Source organism: Piliocolobus tephrosceles, chromosome 11 (assembly GCF_002776525.5).
Source record: "Piliocolobus tephrosceles isolate RC106 chromosome 11, ASM277652v3, whole genome shotgun sequence".
Taxonomy (NCBI): Eukaryota; Metazoa; Chordata; class Mammalia; order Primates; family Cercopithecidae; genus Piliocolobus; species Piliocolobus tephrosceles.
Window position 1 is genome coordinate 93,045,403 of NC_045444.1, and position 17,104 is coordinate 93,062,506.

The following is a 17,104-nucleotide window of genomic DNA, read 5'->3' on the forward strand; positions in this document are numbered from 1 at the left end:
CTTCTCTGCCAATCTTGCTGAGAGAGATGCACAGCTTAGAGTGATGTTTTTAAAAAAAATCTAGAAAGGATGAGAATAAAGAGAACTGTGAATCTTAGTCACAAAAACTATAGAAAACAACTGCTTAAGCTAGGCACTTGTCAGAACTGAGCAGTGCCATTTAGTGGCTGTGGCTCTCAGAGAAGGGGTGTTGCATTCATTTGCGAAGTTTGGGTTGAGTACAGTGTGATTATCCAGCCACTTGTGTGATTTATTTTGTACCTTGGTTTTAACATTTGACCCCCTTTTTTCCATTAACACACACAAGTTAGCTTTCTGGTTTTTACCCCGGGAAAATACCAGACTTATTTTTTAAATTTTGTAATTTACTGTCTCACTTCAAAGTGAAAAGATGCATGTACTTCCTGAGATGCAGACAGGTACATGGCTATGATTCTTAGTACATTCCCTAAAAGTTCATGCACATATCCTCCTCCTGACATTTACATTGCCTTTCTTTCTTTTTTTTTTTTTTCTTTTTTTTTTTTGCATTGCCTTTCTAATAATATCAGTTCATGAGGGCCAGACGGGGGGAAGAATGAGAAATGAGTCTGCCTTTCTAGCCAAGGCCGGATTCACCCCAAAGGAAAAGAAAGCACACAAAAGGAGAACAAGGCTCCAGCACAAGTGATTTTAGAGTTTGGCAAATATCATTTGTTTGACTGATTTACATTCAGTGCTTTAGTTTTGACAGAGAAAAGATAATGGAGACATTTGTATTTTGAAAGGTTTAATTATCAAAACTCAGGTGCCAACATAAAATCTCAATGGGCTACAACTTTGTAATTAATTTCCTAATATTGATATAAAACAAGGTTAAGAATGTTAGTTGCCTGTGTGTCACTTCACCAATTCCTGCTGATAATCATTCGCACCTTCCATCCTCAAACTCACCAACCAGCATTGGAGAGAAATTTGTCTCAGGCTAAAACCAGTGTTGTGTTGGAACTTTTTCGTATTAGCTTGCAAGAGCCAATTGTTAAATTTTTAGGAATTTTTTAAGCCTGTGGGCATCACATTGAGTGTGAAATCAGCCATGGAGAATTTATGCCGTGGAAACTTGCAAATGCTACAAATCAGGATGTTCTTTTTCCTTGTTCTGGAGAATCAGGTGTTAAACACTTGCTGGCACATTACTGGTTATGGATAACAAAGAAAATGAAAATTAATTTTCTTCTCTTGCCTATCTCCAAAAGAGGCTGCAGGGTCTGACAAGTTCTGCTATGAAAAGCTGAATACAGAAGGCACTGAGAAGGGAAACTGCGGGAAGGATGGAGACCGGTGGATTCAGTGCAGCAAACAGTGAGTAGTCAGCTCTGAGGGCATCATCACTGGACTTGGAAGCCCTTATTATGCAAGTGCAAAATGAGCACAAAATAAATGCTGATGGTTTTTTTCTAAGTGTTCACCTATTACAAAATTTAAAGTATTTGTTTGTAATAGATATTATTATATCTAGAGGCAAATGGCTATAGATTAAACTGTTACTATGCTACAGAGTCATGCCATTTCCACAAAATTCAGAAAATTTCTCAGGTGCCACATTTTACTTCATTTTTGTTCTGACGAGAGACTTTGCCAGAGCATTACAAATTAATACTAGCTTTTAATTTTCTACTTTTACTAGAATATATGGCCTATGAACGTAGTAGTATACATGTAGTTTAAAAGCAAACTATATAGACCATATATATTTTTGCGATGAACGTAAAATCAATTTTTTTTTTATCATTTCACAAGTGTGGTAACATTTGATTTATTCAGATATCTAATATTTACACCAGAGATTTTTTTCCTTTCCAAAAAGCATCTAGTTAGTACATATTAAAGGCATCTTTACTCAGGAAATGAAATGCTTTCAGAGCACATTGATATTTCCTTCCTTCCTTCCTTCCTTCCTTCCTTCCTTCCTTCCTTCCTTCCTTTTCCTTCCTTCCTTCCTTCCTTCCTTCCTTCCTTTCTTTTTTTAAATCGAGACTGAGTCTCGCTCTATTGCCCAGGCTGGAGTGCAATGGCGTGATCTCAGCTCACTGCAACCTCCTCCTCCTGGGTTCAGATGATTCTCATGCCTCAGCCTCCTTAGTAGCTGGAATTACAGGCACCTGCCACCACGCCCGGCTACTTTTTGTATTTTTAGTAGAGATGAGGTTTCACCATGTTGGCCAGGCTGGTCTCGACCTCCTGACCTCAAGTGATCCAACCTCCTCAGCCTCTCAGTGCTGGGATTACAGGTGTGAGCCACCATGCCCAGACTGATATTTCTTTGATTAGTTGAAGAAAGTTAGAATTCTCATTAATTAGGTTATTAAGGTTAATTCAATTACTGTGGAACAATGAAATCATCCCTTCTAAAGCAATGAAAATTCTCCTAATTTTGAAGCAGAGCAAGAATTTAAGGGAAACTTTATTCTCAGTTAATGATCTCTGTTATATTTTATGAAACTTTGCAATTCCGTGTAGTCTTTGATGATGAATGAGGCCTAGTAGGCAACAAATCTTTGACTATAATTTTTAAAAAATTAAACCAAAATAATAGAGAACAGAGCTTCTTATCTGATATCTCATGAGTGAAGCACAGATGTTCCAAGGTGTTGATCCTCAGTCCTTGAGGTGTCAGGAGATAGGAGCAAGGGGAGCCTGAAGTAGTCAAAATCCATGGGATTGGACACTTTGATTTTGATTAGCGTTATTCATTCACTCCATGTCCTAGAGAATCTGATTATCTCTCTCTGTTTCATGACCTCAAAAAGTTTGACAGGAATTGGATTAGATTATTGTAAAAGATAGCTTTTTCGTGTCTGGTAATAGAATACCCAATCCCCAATAAGGTAAGGGAAATTCATGTGTTTGAAACTTGAAAAAATTGTGAAATATATGGCCAGACACGATGGCTCCTGCTTGTAATCCCAGCACTTAGGGTAGCTGAGGCAAGTAGATCGCTTGAGTCCAGGAGTTCAAGACCAGTCTGGACAACACGGTGAGACCTCATCTCTGTTTTTAAAAAATTGTTAAATGTATAAACATAAAAATAAACAACACATAAATATACATTTTACCAAATAATTATGAAGTGAACTCCCATGTCACTCCTACGTGGGTCAAGAAATAGAACATTGCAGCATCATCCCAGAAATGGTGCAGATACCTTCATCCTGACTTTTCTTTAGAGTTTTACTGCCGAAGTTTTCATCCCTAATGCTTCATGTGTTATTTTGTATTTTGTTTCTCAAGTCCAGCATTTTAAGAGTTTTCTGTAGTGTGTATAGCTGTCTGTTGTTAATTTTTATTATTTATTTATTTCACTTTTATAAATGTACAAATAAATGAATATACTATACTTTAGTTCTCCATTCTGTGTTGATGAACATTTAGATTGTTTTCATTTTTTGGCTATTAGGCATCATGCTGCTATGAATATTCTTGTATATGTAACCTAGTGCACATTTGTACCTCTTTCTGTAAGGCCTGTACATAAGCAGAAAATTTGCTAAGTCATAGGGGATGTTATCAGTGTTACCAAATGATGTCAGACTATTTTCTAAAATGGGTGAACTAGTAAATTCTACTATGAGTATTATGTATATAAGAATTTTGTTATACCATATTTCACCAACACTTGGTATTATCAGACTTGTAGCTTTTATCTGTTCTGGTGGGTGTGATATGCTATATTAGCATGGTTTTAATTTGCATTTCACCAGATTACAAGTGACATTTAGCACATTTTTGTACATTTATTGGACATGGATTTCCTTTTTTTGTGACATGCCACTTCAATCTTTGCCCATTTTTTAGGAGTCATTGTTTACTTACAGATTGACTGGAGGTAGAGGTCCTTATGGTGCATGAATTTAACAAGGTCACCAAAGACCCAGATAATTTCTGCCCCTCCATCCTGCAACCCTTAGCATGTTGGCTTTTTGTCCTTATGCTTTGTGAACTCATGATTGTGAAGAGGATGCAAAAGCTACACATTCAAAGCTAGGAATTAGGGATAGGAGCAAAAGGTCTTCTCCTTGTCAGTCTCTAACCTTTTATCCCAAAAACAAAATCCTCCCAGTCACTCCCTAGCCAGCTTTTACTCACGTCTTCACAGCCCAGGGGCCACTTCTAACTCTAAGAAGAAGAGAAGGGGGAATGGATAGGAAAGTGGGTGTCGAGAATGGGAGTACCAAGAATAGTACCATCTTTCAGGGCTGGGCACTTTGCTGTTCCAAACAAAGCCGTGATCCTCTTAGCAAAGAAGGAGGGGGTTATCACCTACCAATGATATATGATCAAATGTTTTTGTTTAAAAAGAAAGAGAATATTTTAAAAATTTGAATAAATGTGGACCGAATTGTTTGGATTTTTTGAGCTTGATTCCTCTTGTCTGGTCTGTTTGTTTTCTTTACACATGTTCAGTGATGTGTTCTGTGGATTCTTACTCTGTACCAATCTTACTCGAGCTCCACGTATTGGTCAACTTCAGGGTGAGATCATTCCAACTTCCTTCTACCATCAAGGCCGGGTGATTGACTGCAGGTAAATATTAAATGTTGGAAGACCTAATAAGCCATGAGAATTACAAATTTCAGAAAACCAAATTTCAAAAAAATCAGAAATCAAAGATTTTTCTAGTTTTTACAAGAGGAAAGTTAATTTAGATTTTATTATCACCTTTCATGTTGACAGTCACTTAAAAACAACAAAGTTGTATATTGACTTGCAGCTTACATTTGCTCAAAGTTATACTAGTTAGTAGTAATATACCCTTCTTTGTCATCATAATTTTAAGAGCAGAATTATGGTGTTCATTTTAACCCATTATTAAAGTTTTAAGCATTAGAGTATGTCACTATTTGAACACTGTGTGTGTGTGGTTTTTTTTTTATGACTGAAAAGAAAAAGAATTTAAGCTACAGTTTATGTAGTTTATGTCTGGTTTGGAAGATGGCTTAACAAATACCTAATCACATATAGAAAATATTTATTAAAATAGTAGGTATACCTATAAGCAAACATTTAATATCCAGTTGTCTGTGAGTACAAGGCATGTAGATACGAGGTTTATTTTTGTTTATCCAGGGAGTCATACTATACTCCAAATAGGTATTGTTTCCTTCAAAGTAGTCATAATTCTAAGATACTAGTCTCTTACTCAATGTTGTTGCTAAAACACTTTTGGCCTTCCCCCTACAAAATTGCCTTCAGCGTCTGCAAACTTTTAGTATCCTTAGAGTACCATATCTTCACCTTAAGTGAGATAATACAAGATTTGGGATGATCTAAAAGTAATTTTAGGAAATGGATTGGGTACTAAATTGGATAATGCTGTCTTGGTCAAATGGTTACTTCTTTTCTGGCTTTTAAATGGCTCTGAAGACAATTCTAACAGAGTCTTATACAGTGAGAGCCCTCTTGGAATAAATTTGTAGTCTCTAAAGCTAGTTACTTTGACGTATACAAGCTTTATTTGAATGTGTGCTTTCATGCCCTTAGATAAAATAGCCTTGTTAAATTATATTGTTGTATATACTAAACTAGCATATTTGTTAAATATTCGGCAAGATATTCTGTTAGTGACTATAGCATTATCATTCAAATTCAAATTATTCCCAACTTTGAAATTTTAGAAGTAAGCTCTAAAACACATGAAATAATCTTATGAAACCGCTGTCATATATGTGGTCTGCCATTGACTGAAATTTTTTACACAATGGTAAGTACTTGCCTATCTAAACATATCTAAACATAGAAAAGTCATACTGCCCCTTTTCTGTATTTACATATGTTTAGATAGGCAAGTACTTACCATTGTTTTATAATTGTCCACAGTATGCAGTACAGTAACATACTATACAGGAGTTTAGCCCAGCAGTAATAGACTCGACCATCTAGCAGTGTAGGTGTATAGTAGGCTATACCATCCAGGTTTGTGTAAGCTCATTCTATGACATTTGCACAAAGATGAAATTGACTAATGACACATTTCTTAGAATGTTATCCCCATCATTACGCTAGGCATGTCTGTAAATATCAATAGGAAATAACTGGTTTGTTTATTTTTTTCAGTTATGGATAGTCAGATCTTCTGAAGTAAGAATAATATTTTTCAAAATGTTTTTTATTTGCTGTTTTTGTTCATCATCTGCTTTTTTTTTTTACTATGCTACATCTGAAAGCCTTGGAGAGCTACTAATATATTTGCTTCTTTTGTTCTCATACAGATACTTCTCCTTTAGTCTTGATGTTGGGTCTTGAAAACAAGTGAAGATTTAGAATACACTTTGTGCAAATTACATTTTTCTTGTTGATGTGTTTTCTGATAATGATAATGAGTTTCTTTTTCATGCTCTTTTATTAAGGAAAGGTAGGGAAAGGGGAAGAAGAAGAGGAGTAAGAAAATGCTAGGAGAAATCCACATCCACTGACTGCCTCTTCAGTTTCATGAAGAGCAAGTCTCATTCATGTTGATGTTGTATTTCTAAGTGTGGTGCGAATGGTTATATGGATATCTTTCTTGTTTTAGTGGTGCTCATGTAGTTTTAGATGATGATACGGATGTGGGCTATGTAGAAGATGGAACGCCATGTGGCCCGTCTATGATGTGTTTAGATCGGAAGTGCCTACAAATTCAAGCCCTAAATATGAGCAGCTGTCCACTCGATTCCAAGGGTAAAGTCTGTTCAGGCCATGGGGTAAGTAGGTATCAATGTGACAGCTGGAACCTTCATGGTCTGGCATGGTCACAGTGGCTGGACTTTCATTTCAGCCATTCTCCTAGCCAACATGGTGAAACACCATCTCTACTAAAAATACAAAAAATAGCTGGGTGTGGTGGTGGGCACCTGTAGTCCCAGCTACTGGGGAGGCTGAGGCAGAAAAATCGCTTGAATCCGGGAGGCGAAGGTTGCAGTGAGCCGAGATCAAGCCACTGCACTCCAGCCTGGGCGACAGAGCGAGACTCCATCTCAACAACAATAACAACAACAGCAACAACAACGAAAAGACCACATTCAGCCTTGTTAATCGCAATCATGGTATTAGAATATTTCAGATTAAAAAGCTTCCTTGTTTGATTTTATCATCTCTAGTAATCTGTCCCTGAATGTATTTCTCAGGGCGATAAGGGTTTGAACATTCCTGTCTCTAGTTTGCTGATTGTTATTTATTTCATCTAGATTACAGTTCCATTCCAGCATGCTGGCGGGTCCCTGGAGAAAGAGGGAGGAGACAAAGATCACTCTGGGGTCCTCAGCTTGGCTGACTGAGAAAAGAGGGTTACCAGGGTCTAGGGGTGTGGGGATGGGGCTGAGGAGAATGCTTGTTGGGCAGGGAAAGTGCCACCAAGTGAGTTTGGTGTTGGACATGGTGATAGTGAGGTCATACAAGGCATTGGTGATTTATATCTCCTGGCCTTTTATCTCCAGCAATGCTTTTGAGCCCACTATCTATTAATTTATTGAATGAAGTATTTATGTTTTTAAAGTGTGTTCCTAAAAACAGCTACTTCTGAACAAAGTAGGAAAAAGTATCTTATCAGACATTTGTATACTTAAGTAATATCATGATTCAGTTTAAGAATAACATGAATAATTCAATTTAATTTGAGAATAATAATAAATAAGATAAATAATTGAAGAATTTCTTCCTTTTAATCTTTTTCTTTAATTATTGGAAAAAAATGTTACACAATATGATCTTTGCATTATTACCTCATGTCTAGTGATCACAACCATGGGAAACTTTAAAAAGAAATTCCAAATAGCTTTTAAAGCTTCCTCCCTGCCCCCACGTCTTTTTTACATTTATCACCATTATTCTACAAAATACAGTGAGAATGCCATATCTGTTCCTTTTTCTTCACAGGTGTGTAGTAATGAAGCCACCTGCATTTGTGATTTCACCTGGGCAGGGACAGATTGCAGTATCCGGGATCCAGTCAGGAACCTTCACCCCCCCAAGGATGAAGGACCCAAGGGTTTGTGTGATTTCAGTTTCAATTCATGGAATACTGAATTCATCGACACTGTTCCAATGCATCAATATAACATTCTCATCGACTTAAGAGGAGACATATAAGGATATCTCTTTTTGCCTTTAAAGTATATAATTTATGTTACTGCAGAATTAAGGATTCTGTTATATCATATTTTTAAAATGTGTTTGAGTTACTTCTTAGTCCAGAACTGAGACTGGGAAGAAGTAAATACACACATTTTCTTTAATACAGTATTCTTTTTCTCTTTCAACCCTATTCTCTTTCCATAATCGCAAATTATTTTGTAGTTTGTCTAAGCTATGCCATTTTTCTAATAGATCAAATCTTTTTGGCTGACATGAGACTCTGGTTACTTTTCAATGTTGGAATCTCCCCAGAAGGAAGTTGTCACCTTCCAAGCTCTTTTTGAACACTCTTTTGACTAGGAAGGAGTTGGAATTCTTCACAGAACTTTCATTCTTCAAAGAAAATGTGAAAGATCTGGACCTTTGTTTTAATTAGTCATTAAGAGGAGATAAATTAGAATTTGGGGATTAGAAAGAGACTCAGGGGCCACTTAGGACCACTCTCTATTTTTGCAGATGAGAAGGCCCAGACCCTGAGGTCAGGTCACTTACTGTAGTCACTGACATAGTGAGAGACAAGACTGGGACCAGGACCCAAGTCCCAAGTGCCTGATCTCAGACTCTTGTTCTCTGCCCATCCGTTATATCATCTTTTTTTTTTTTTTTTTTTGACAGGATCTTGCTCTGTCACCCAGGTGAGAGTGCAGTGGCACAATCATGGCTCACTGAAGTCTCAAACTGCAAGGCCTAAGAATCCTGCCACCATGCCCGGCTAATGTTTTTATTTTTTGTAGAGACAGGGTGTCGCTATGTTGCCCAGGCTGGTCTTGAATTCCTGGCCTCAAGTGATCCTTCTGCCTTGGCCTCTCAAAGTGCTGGAATTATAGGTGTGAACCACTGCACCCGCCCCTCTTACATCATCTTTTTTTTTTTGTTGGGGGAGACAAAGTCTCACTCTGTTGCCCAGGCTGGAATACAGTGGTGTGATCTTGGCTCACTGCAACCTCTTGCCACCCGGGTTCAAGCGATTCTCCTGCCTCAGCCTCCTGAGTAGCTGGGATTACAGGCACCTGCCACTGCACCTGGCTAATTTTTGTATTTTTAGTGGAGACAGGGTTTTACCATCTTGGCCAGGCTGATCTTGAACTCATGACCTCATGTTCCACCCACCTCGGCTGGGATTACAGGTGTGAGCTACTGCGCCCGGCCTCTTACATCATTTTATAATGTAGTCTGTGTTATCAGGAGTATGGTAATCATTTTTCATTATTCTCCCTATTCCCAACCCCTCATACAATTTTCAAAGATCTAGAAAACCCATCAGTCACAAACAGGCTTACTACAGCATCTGTTACATTGTACCTGAGAAGCCAAGGAAATACTAGAACCAATTTTTATATACAGGGATGACATTGTACATCAGCTTCTTTATCATGGTACTGCTAACAGTTTTTTTTGTAAGTAACTGCCATGCTTTTCTCTGACAGGTTGGAAAATGCATATAGGATTAGTACCATTTTGATCAGCTTAGTTTTGGATGAAAATTTATTGAAACTCTCTGAACTTCAGTATCATTTATGTGGGAAAAGATGATTTCAGATGCAGATAAAACTCTGTAGTCCTCAATTCCTGAAGAGATTTAGGCTGATTCAGACGCATGTGAATTGTTCAGTAATAGTGGGTGTGTTAAAACACATTTTATGCATTTGCTTAATATGCCCATGATATTAAAATTCTGTAAGAATCATAATCACACCCTCACAGTCTATTTCTGTTCTCTTCCTTCTATTTCTAAAAGGGAACGTATTCCACTTTTACACTTAGTCTTTTGTTACTTTAAAACTAGAACAAAAAATTCTTGGATCCACCTTCTGAAGTTAGATTTAGAGAAGATTTAAGCTCTAACAAGAGAAGCCAAGGTTCATTCTTTCCAAATTTTCTCTCCACAGTGTGTCTGTGATTTTTTTTTAAAGATCTAGATGCTGTTTCCTCAAGTGATGTATAAAGATGCCTCAAAGGATGAGCAGAGCTAAATTTACTTAGACTCTGCCTTTTTTCTTTAAGTAGGGTACAGGATTATTAATTGTCTGGTTCTATAATATCTATTCCCTGTTCCTTCACCCACCCATGCCTAAAAATCTTTGGAGGCATTAAGAAAGCCACGTGCTAGAGAACGAGTACCCACAGCTGCCTTTTGTTTTGTTTTGCTTTGCTCTCTCCATTTAATGTGGTAGCATCCCACACTATCTTTAAAAAAAAAAAAAAAAAAAAAAAAAAACCTTTTTTGATCCTTCAAGGAATACATACATAACTTACTGAAGAAAAATGTGAAAATACAGAAAATATTAAAACTCAGAGGTGCTCAAGATAAGCATTATTGGGCCTGGCGCAGTGGTTCGTGCCTGTAATCCCAGGACTTTGGGAGGCCGAGGGCAGGTGGATCACCTGAGGTCAGGAGTTTGAGACCAGCCTGGCCAACATGGTGAAACTCTGTCTCTACTGAAAACACAAAAATTAGCCGGTAATGATGGCATGTGCCTATAATCCCAGCTACTTGGGAGGCTGAGGCATGAGAATTGAGCTTGAACCCAGAAGGCAGAGGTTGCAGTGAGCCAAGATTGTGCCACTATACTCCAGCCTGGGTGATAGAGTGAAACACTGAGTCCCCTACTCATCCCCCCAAAAAAGAGGCCAGGCATGGTGGCTTACACCTGTTATCCCAGCACTTTGGGAGGCCCAGGCAGGTGGATCACCTGGGGTCAGGAGTTTGAGACCAGCCTGGCCAACATGGTGAAACCCCATCTCTACTAAAAATACAAAGATTAGCTGGGCGTGGTGGTGCATGCCTGTAATCCCAGCTACTTGGGAGACTGAGGTAGGAGAATTGCTTGAACCTGGGAGGGGGAGGTTACAGTGAGCCAAGATCGTGCCATTGTACTCCAGCCTGGGTAACAGGGCGAGATTCCATCTCAAAAAATGAAAAAAGAGACAAGCATTCTGGTATACTGCTTTCCTGTTGCATGTTTTCTTTTTTCATTCTTGATGAAGATAGTGTAGTCATTGTAAAGGTATCCATTGGTTCTAAAATTATTAAAAACCTTATGAATCTCTAATAATTTTGATTAAATTGAAAATAAGTCGTTAAATGAAATAAATGACCTAGTTATTTTTACAAATGTTTAGATTTCCAGAAAAATCAAGCAGTTTTGTACAAGTAAATAATAGCTTTTATCTATAATAGCTATCTATATCTTTTTAACCTCTTTTAAAAACTCCATTAATCTACTGGTAAAACAGAAACTAAAAAACTTTGTTGTAGATTATATTGTTTTGTTTTTGATTGTCAGGTTAAAAGAAGATACCAAGTGATAAATTATGTGCTTTTCTTTTTATTCAGTTAGCAAATATTTATTGACTATCTACTATTTAAAAGATAACATGCTTGGCACACAGACACTCCATAAATATTTACACTCTTTCAAAACATGTAAAGGAGATGAGATGCGGCATGCTAGTGCCGCTTTTCAGTTTGTCCATATTCATTTGTTTTGTTGCCTTGCTGAAGAGTAATAGGTAATGGACTCAAGTTATTAAAACAATCAGTGTTTTATTGACTGTAGGCTCAGCAGTGTGTGGGACACTAAGATTTTTCTCAAAAACTGCATGTTGTGGCTGGGCGCGGTGGCTCACGCCTGTAATCCCAGCACTTTGGGAGGCTGAGGCGGGCAGATCATGAAGTCAGGAGATCAAGAGCATCCTGGCTAACACGGTGAAACCCCATCTCTAATAAAAATACAAAAAATTAGCCGGGCAAGGTGGTGGGCACCTGTAGTCCCAGCTACTCGGGAGGCTGAGGCAGGAGAATGGTGTGAACCCAGGAGGCGGAGCTTGCAGTGAGCCGAGATCATGCCACTGCCCTCCAGCCTGGGCGACAGAGCGAGACACTGTCTCAGAAAACAAAAACAAAAACAAAAACTGCATGTTGTGTCTTTTTTCTCATGATCCAACTGGTTTGGTTGGCACCTGCCTGATTGAGCACAGTGTTTGGGCCCACCCCAAATGCTTGCCGTTTATAATGGGCACCACCCACAGTGGCCAATCATATCCATAGATGAAGGTTTTCTGTGTAGGTGCAGTAAGAGTATTAAAAATACTTAGTTTTATTTAATTTCAATGTGCTTCCATTATATAGAGAAAAAAATTCAAGAAGCAATATGGTCTTTTTAAAAATCGTGAACATGGACGTAAAAGATAAATTGTACCCGACTGCCCTTTGGATCAAGACCAAATTAGTAAAAATGAAGGCGAATTCTATGACTCCATCTTCATTGATTTCAGAATGTCAGAAATGAACTGACGTGTTTTGGGTATTTATTTTAACTGTAAGTTCCTGGAAGAATAGGAAATTCAACCTCTCCTGTGTGGGAACTGAAAGCATACCTGAAAACATTGCCACTGTAGTCACCCTGTACTTGCTCCAGTTGTCCACTATGGACCCATAATTTAAGGCATGCTGGATTATTCACGCCAACTTCTCAAACCAGACTATTGAAAGACAAGAAATAGGATCTCAAAGTGCAAACCACGTGAGCAAGGATTTTTTTAAAAGGATTTTTGTCACGTTACTTTATTTTTTCTACATTGTTGTTTATTTCACATACAAAAACCCGTCTTAATTTTATTTTTAATTTTTTATATTTTTAAAGCCTAGTCCTTCTCTCAACTTGTTTCCACTGAAATCATTATAGAAAATTATTTTGCTTTGTTCTACAAGGACAGAATGTATTTTAACTCTGTTTAAAAGACCTAGAATTCTCTCCTATTACAGGGAGATCCACATCAAGTACCCTGATTGTCTGTATATAGACACCTTCTCAAGGTACTTACTATAGAATACAGTGGAACTTTTCTCATGTGATAGTTTACATCACCATTGTAAGAAGGAAGAGAAACTGGGACATAGCTGATGTTTTCAGTGGTGTGTATGGGCAGAGATATTATTCCTGGGAAGCTTTGCTCAGACCTTTCTATCACAACCACACTCATCAAATCAGAGATAAAAAGAGCGTTAGAAACAATTCAGTCTAGACCACTTGTTTTACAAATGAAAAAACTAAGTTAGTTTTCAGGGTTAACAGTGAGTGAGTGGCAGAGCCAAGAATATAGCATAATCACCTTATCTTGAGCCAAATGCTTTTTTCTGTTATTTCACACTCCTGTTTTGAAGTTGAATAATGAGGCTAGGCACAGTGGCTCATGCCTGTGATCCCGATCACAACACTTTAAGGAGGCTGAGATGGGCGAATTGCTTGAGCCCAGGAGTTCCAGACCAGCCTGAGAAACATGGAAAAACCCCATCTATACAAAAAAATAAAAAAATTAGCTAGGTGTGGTGGCATGTGCCTGTAGTGCCAGCTACTTGGGAGGCTGAAGTGGGAGGATCACCTAATCCCGTGAGGCAGAGGTTGCAGTGAGCCAAGATCATACCACTGCACTCCAGCCTGAGCAAGAGAGTAAGACCCTTCTCAAAAAAAAAAAAAAAAAAAAAAAAAAAGCTGAATGTTAAGTTATTCTACTAGTTCTTATAGCATAATAGCTAGTAGAAAGCAAAAACAGTAACTAGGTAGTAATCAGGCTTATTAGCTGATCCATTACTTGTCAATGGTGCTTTTTATGGAATTAGATAAGAAAGGAAGTATTATATTATTAGCATTTAGTATTTTTAAAACAATAGTTTTGAAATCTTGCTTTCTAAGGTATTAATCTTGAGGAGTATTTAGTGTTTACATTTACCTTTTGCAATATATCCTTTTGGAGACTGCCTTTGTCAGTGCACAAATCTTTGATTTTATAGTTTAGATGATTTGATATGAGAAGTTATCCTTATCATATATGATTATGCTTATGTATAATTATGTGCTACTTGAATTTTTTTTTCAAATAACAATGGCCTTATCAATAACCCAAGGATATATTAAGTTTAAAATTTTTTTAATAACTGTGAATTTATTTTGTTTCAGTTCAGAAAAACTATTTTCATTGACAGCATAAACTGAAATAGATCCTTACATGAAATTATTTATTTTGCATCCTTTTAGACATTTGTCCATGTGTCTAAAAATGAACTTAAGTTTTTTTCTTTTTTGGAAAAGAGTAAGGAGATCTGATTGTATGTATAATGTATTGAAATATGGAGCTACATACCAGTATTATACACTAGTACATAAAGAGTTTATTTAGTATTTACTTGTCTAGTCTTGAATTGTAGTGGAATAATAAATCCCTTAAGAAAGAACTTTGGTCCATGGAATACAAATGATGACTCTGGTGCCTCCTGCCTGTGAAGTATTAAAAGATACAGGGTTTTAACCCCCTTTGGAATCACGTTGGAAAATAATACACCTTCTTATTTGAGAAACTCTCTAAAAATAAGGGGAAAAAACCCCATTCAATTTCAAAACAGCACATTTTCAGAATGTCTGAAGCATGACTTGTCTATAAGGGAATTCTACATATAAAGTAGGAAATCTTAAGAAAAGGATACAATTTATAGTTTTTGATATTTTATACTTACCAAAAATTCTATCTTTTAGCACAAGTAAACCTAGACAGCAGGGACCAAGACTAAAAATAAACCAACAAGTAATGGAAATAAGCAAGTAAACAAAAATGAAAACATTCTGCTAGGTAATAAACAGATCCCACAAACACATTATACTGAAAAGTAAGTGTATCAAAGATTTAGGGAGCAAAGTTAAGTTCCTAATACAAGGATTGTGTTGTCAGCTAGAAGCTGTAAGAGTTGCATCTCCAGGTTTGGTAGGATGAGAAGGAAAATAAGATATAACATCGTGTGTCCAGCATAGTTCCTTGAACAACAACAAAAAAAAGATATTTAGTAGGTAATGAATGAGTGAATTAATGAATAAATTACAGAATAGATAAATTAGTATAGAAGTAGATTTTTTTCAATGAGATCATAAATTATTTGTAGCTATGAAAAGTAGCTGCAACCTTCATTTTCAAATATGTCTCCTGTAAAAATTCACCCACCCGTGAGCTACTCAGTTAATTTATGTCGAGATGATGCACAAGTTCCTACTTGCCACAACAGAGTTCAGCGCTCTATAAAGGAAGAGAACAAAAGCAAAGCAGGATAGACAAAAAGAAAATCTTCACATCTTTAAGAGATAACCATGTTCAGTACAATGACAAAGAGTCAAATGGCACTTTACATGTATTTGCAGGATACTGTGTAACTCAAAGTAGTGGGAGGGAGAGAGAACAGGGAGGGTAGGGATGCTTTTGAGAAAGCTTTTTTCCCCACTTTTATCTTGCTTTAGTGTTAAGAGTACTTATCAGTTAAGAATGTAGAAATAATTATTCTTTCTCATTGGAGATTACAGACTATATCTGTTCATCTTGAACACCCATTTGAAGCCTCTGTAGACATGTCTTGTTCCTCTGGTTGTATTTCGAAAACCTACATGATTTTGTCTTGTTTCTGCAGTGAGAAATTATATCCATAGCAAAGACAAAAGTCTTTTTAAATTATTTTTATTTATCTTTCATGTAGTTCTTATAATTTCTAAAAAATTAACATTCATTTAGTGTCACAGTTTATGGGAGAGGGTTTTTTTCTATTATTTAGCATATGTGGCTTATATAAAAATTGCAGAAGTCATAGGACTGTCATGTATTGCAGCTCTGAGAACCAATACCTAAAACTTAAGCAAAAAAAAAAAAAAAAAAGTTATGGCCAGGCACGGTGGCTCACACCTGTAATCCCAGCACTTTGGGAGGCCAAGGCGGGCAGACCACGAGGTCAGGAGTTTGAGACCAGCCTGGCCAATATGGTGAAACCCTGTCTTTAAAAATACAAAAATTAGCCAGGTGTGGTGGAGCGCACCTGTAGTCCCAGCTACTTGGGAGGCTGAGGCAGAAGAATTGCTTGAACCCGGGAGGCAGAGGTTGCAGTGATGCAGTGAGCTGAGATCGTGCCACTGCACTCCAGCCTGGGTGACAGAGCAAGACTCCATCTCAAAAAAAAGTTATAAAATATGTATTTTTAGTATTCTGAAAGCAAGGGTTTTCTAAGGTCTTTTTAAAAATGAGGCTTCATATTTGGAATACCTTTCAATCCCAGTATTTGCCTCCGTAACTTGAAAATCAAAGTAGGTCAGGTGATTCTGAGTTCTAACATATTGTCTTAGTGGGGAAACATTGCTGCCACCTTCAGTGTTGGTCTTCTTCCCTTAGCCTTCAACACTCTCAGGGGACTTTTCTGTTCTCTGTTGTGTCCCCATCTTTTTTTGTTTGTTTGTTTTTTTAAGAACCCAGGTTGTGCTTAGTCAATGATAAAACTAGAATTTCTCCCTCACATTATTATCTTGTGATAAGATGAAGCAGTATACAGTTGCTTAACAGGGTTAGAAATCCAAGAGAAATTCTCTCTCTCCCTCTGGGAGAATATTTAACTAAAAATGTCAGTGAGCCCAATTGTAAGCCTTAAAAAATGGTGGCTTTGAGTCATGGATCTTTGTTTTGTTTCACTGTCTCAGAGCACATAATACACGTGAAGGGCAGCCTTGTTGAAGCCAATCTCTGTTTTCATGGAAAAGGTGATCTGAATTTGATTCCTATAGAAATACGAGATAAAGTGTATGTATGTCCACACACTTGTGTGCACACAGGCACAGACATACAACTGCAAACAATGTGTCTTCCAACTTTAACACCAAACTTCATTTTGCCTTTGTAGGGGGAACCTTGGGGACCCCCACTCATTCCAGGCCCATTTTCCAGGATAGGAAAGCTGTACACAGAAGCAGTGACATAAAGTTATTCAGAGTGTCACTCTGGTAGTCATCTACCACTTGGTGGTCTGAAGCAATTAATATGGTTTCCCAGAGACCCTAACTTTCTATCACAGCATAGTTTATCCACTTGAGACTACTACTAAACAAAAAACAAAATGTCCAGATACTATGACAGAAATCCAAACATTGCAGACTTA

The 17,104-nt window shown here is 37.4% G+C and overlaps 1 protein-coding gene across 4 annotated transcripts in view; it reads left to right on the plus strand.

Annotated features, from left to right (window-relative positions):
• Positions 1-17,104, plus strand: part of ADAM23 (ADAM metallopeptidase domain 23) — a 169,095-nt gene that overhangs the window by 136,089 nt on the left and 15,902 nt on the right. For all 4 annotated transcript variants that reach the window (XM_023219491.1, XM_023219483.1, XM_023219474.1 and 1 more), the window contains 4 exons: positions 1,236-1,341; positions 4,444-4,563; positions 6,551-6,719; positions 7,891-8,002. In XM_023219491.1, the coding sequence (XP_023075259.1) occupies positions 1,236-1,341; positions 4,444-4,563; positions 6,551-6,719; positions 7,891-8,002 (507 nt within the window). The remainder of the gene's footprint in view (positions 1-1,235; positions 1,342-4,443; positions 4,564-6,550; positions 6,720-7,890; positions 8,003-17,104) is intronic.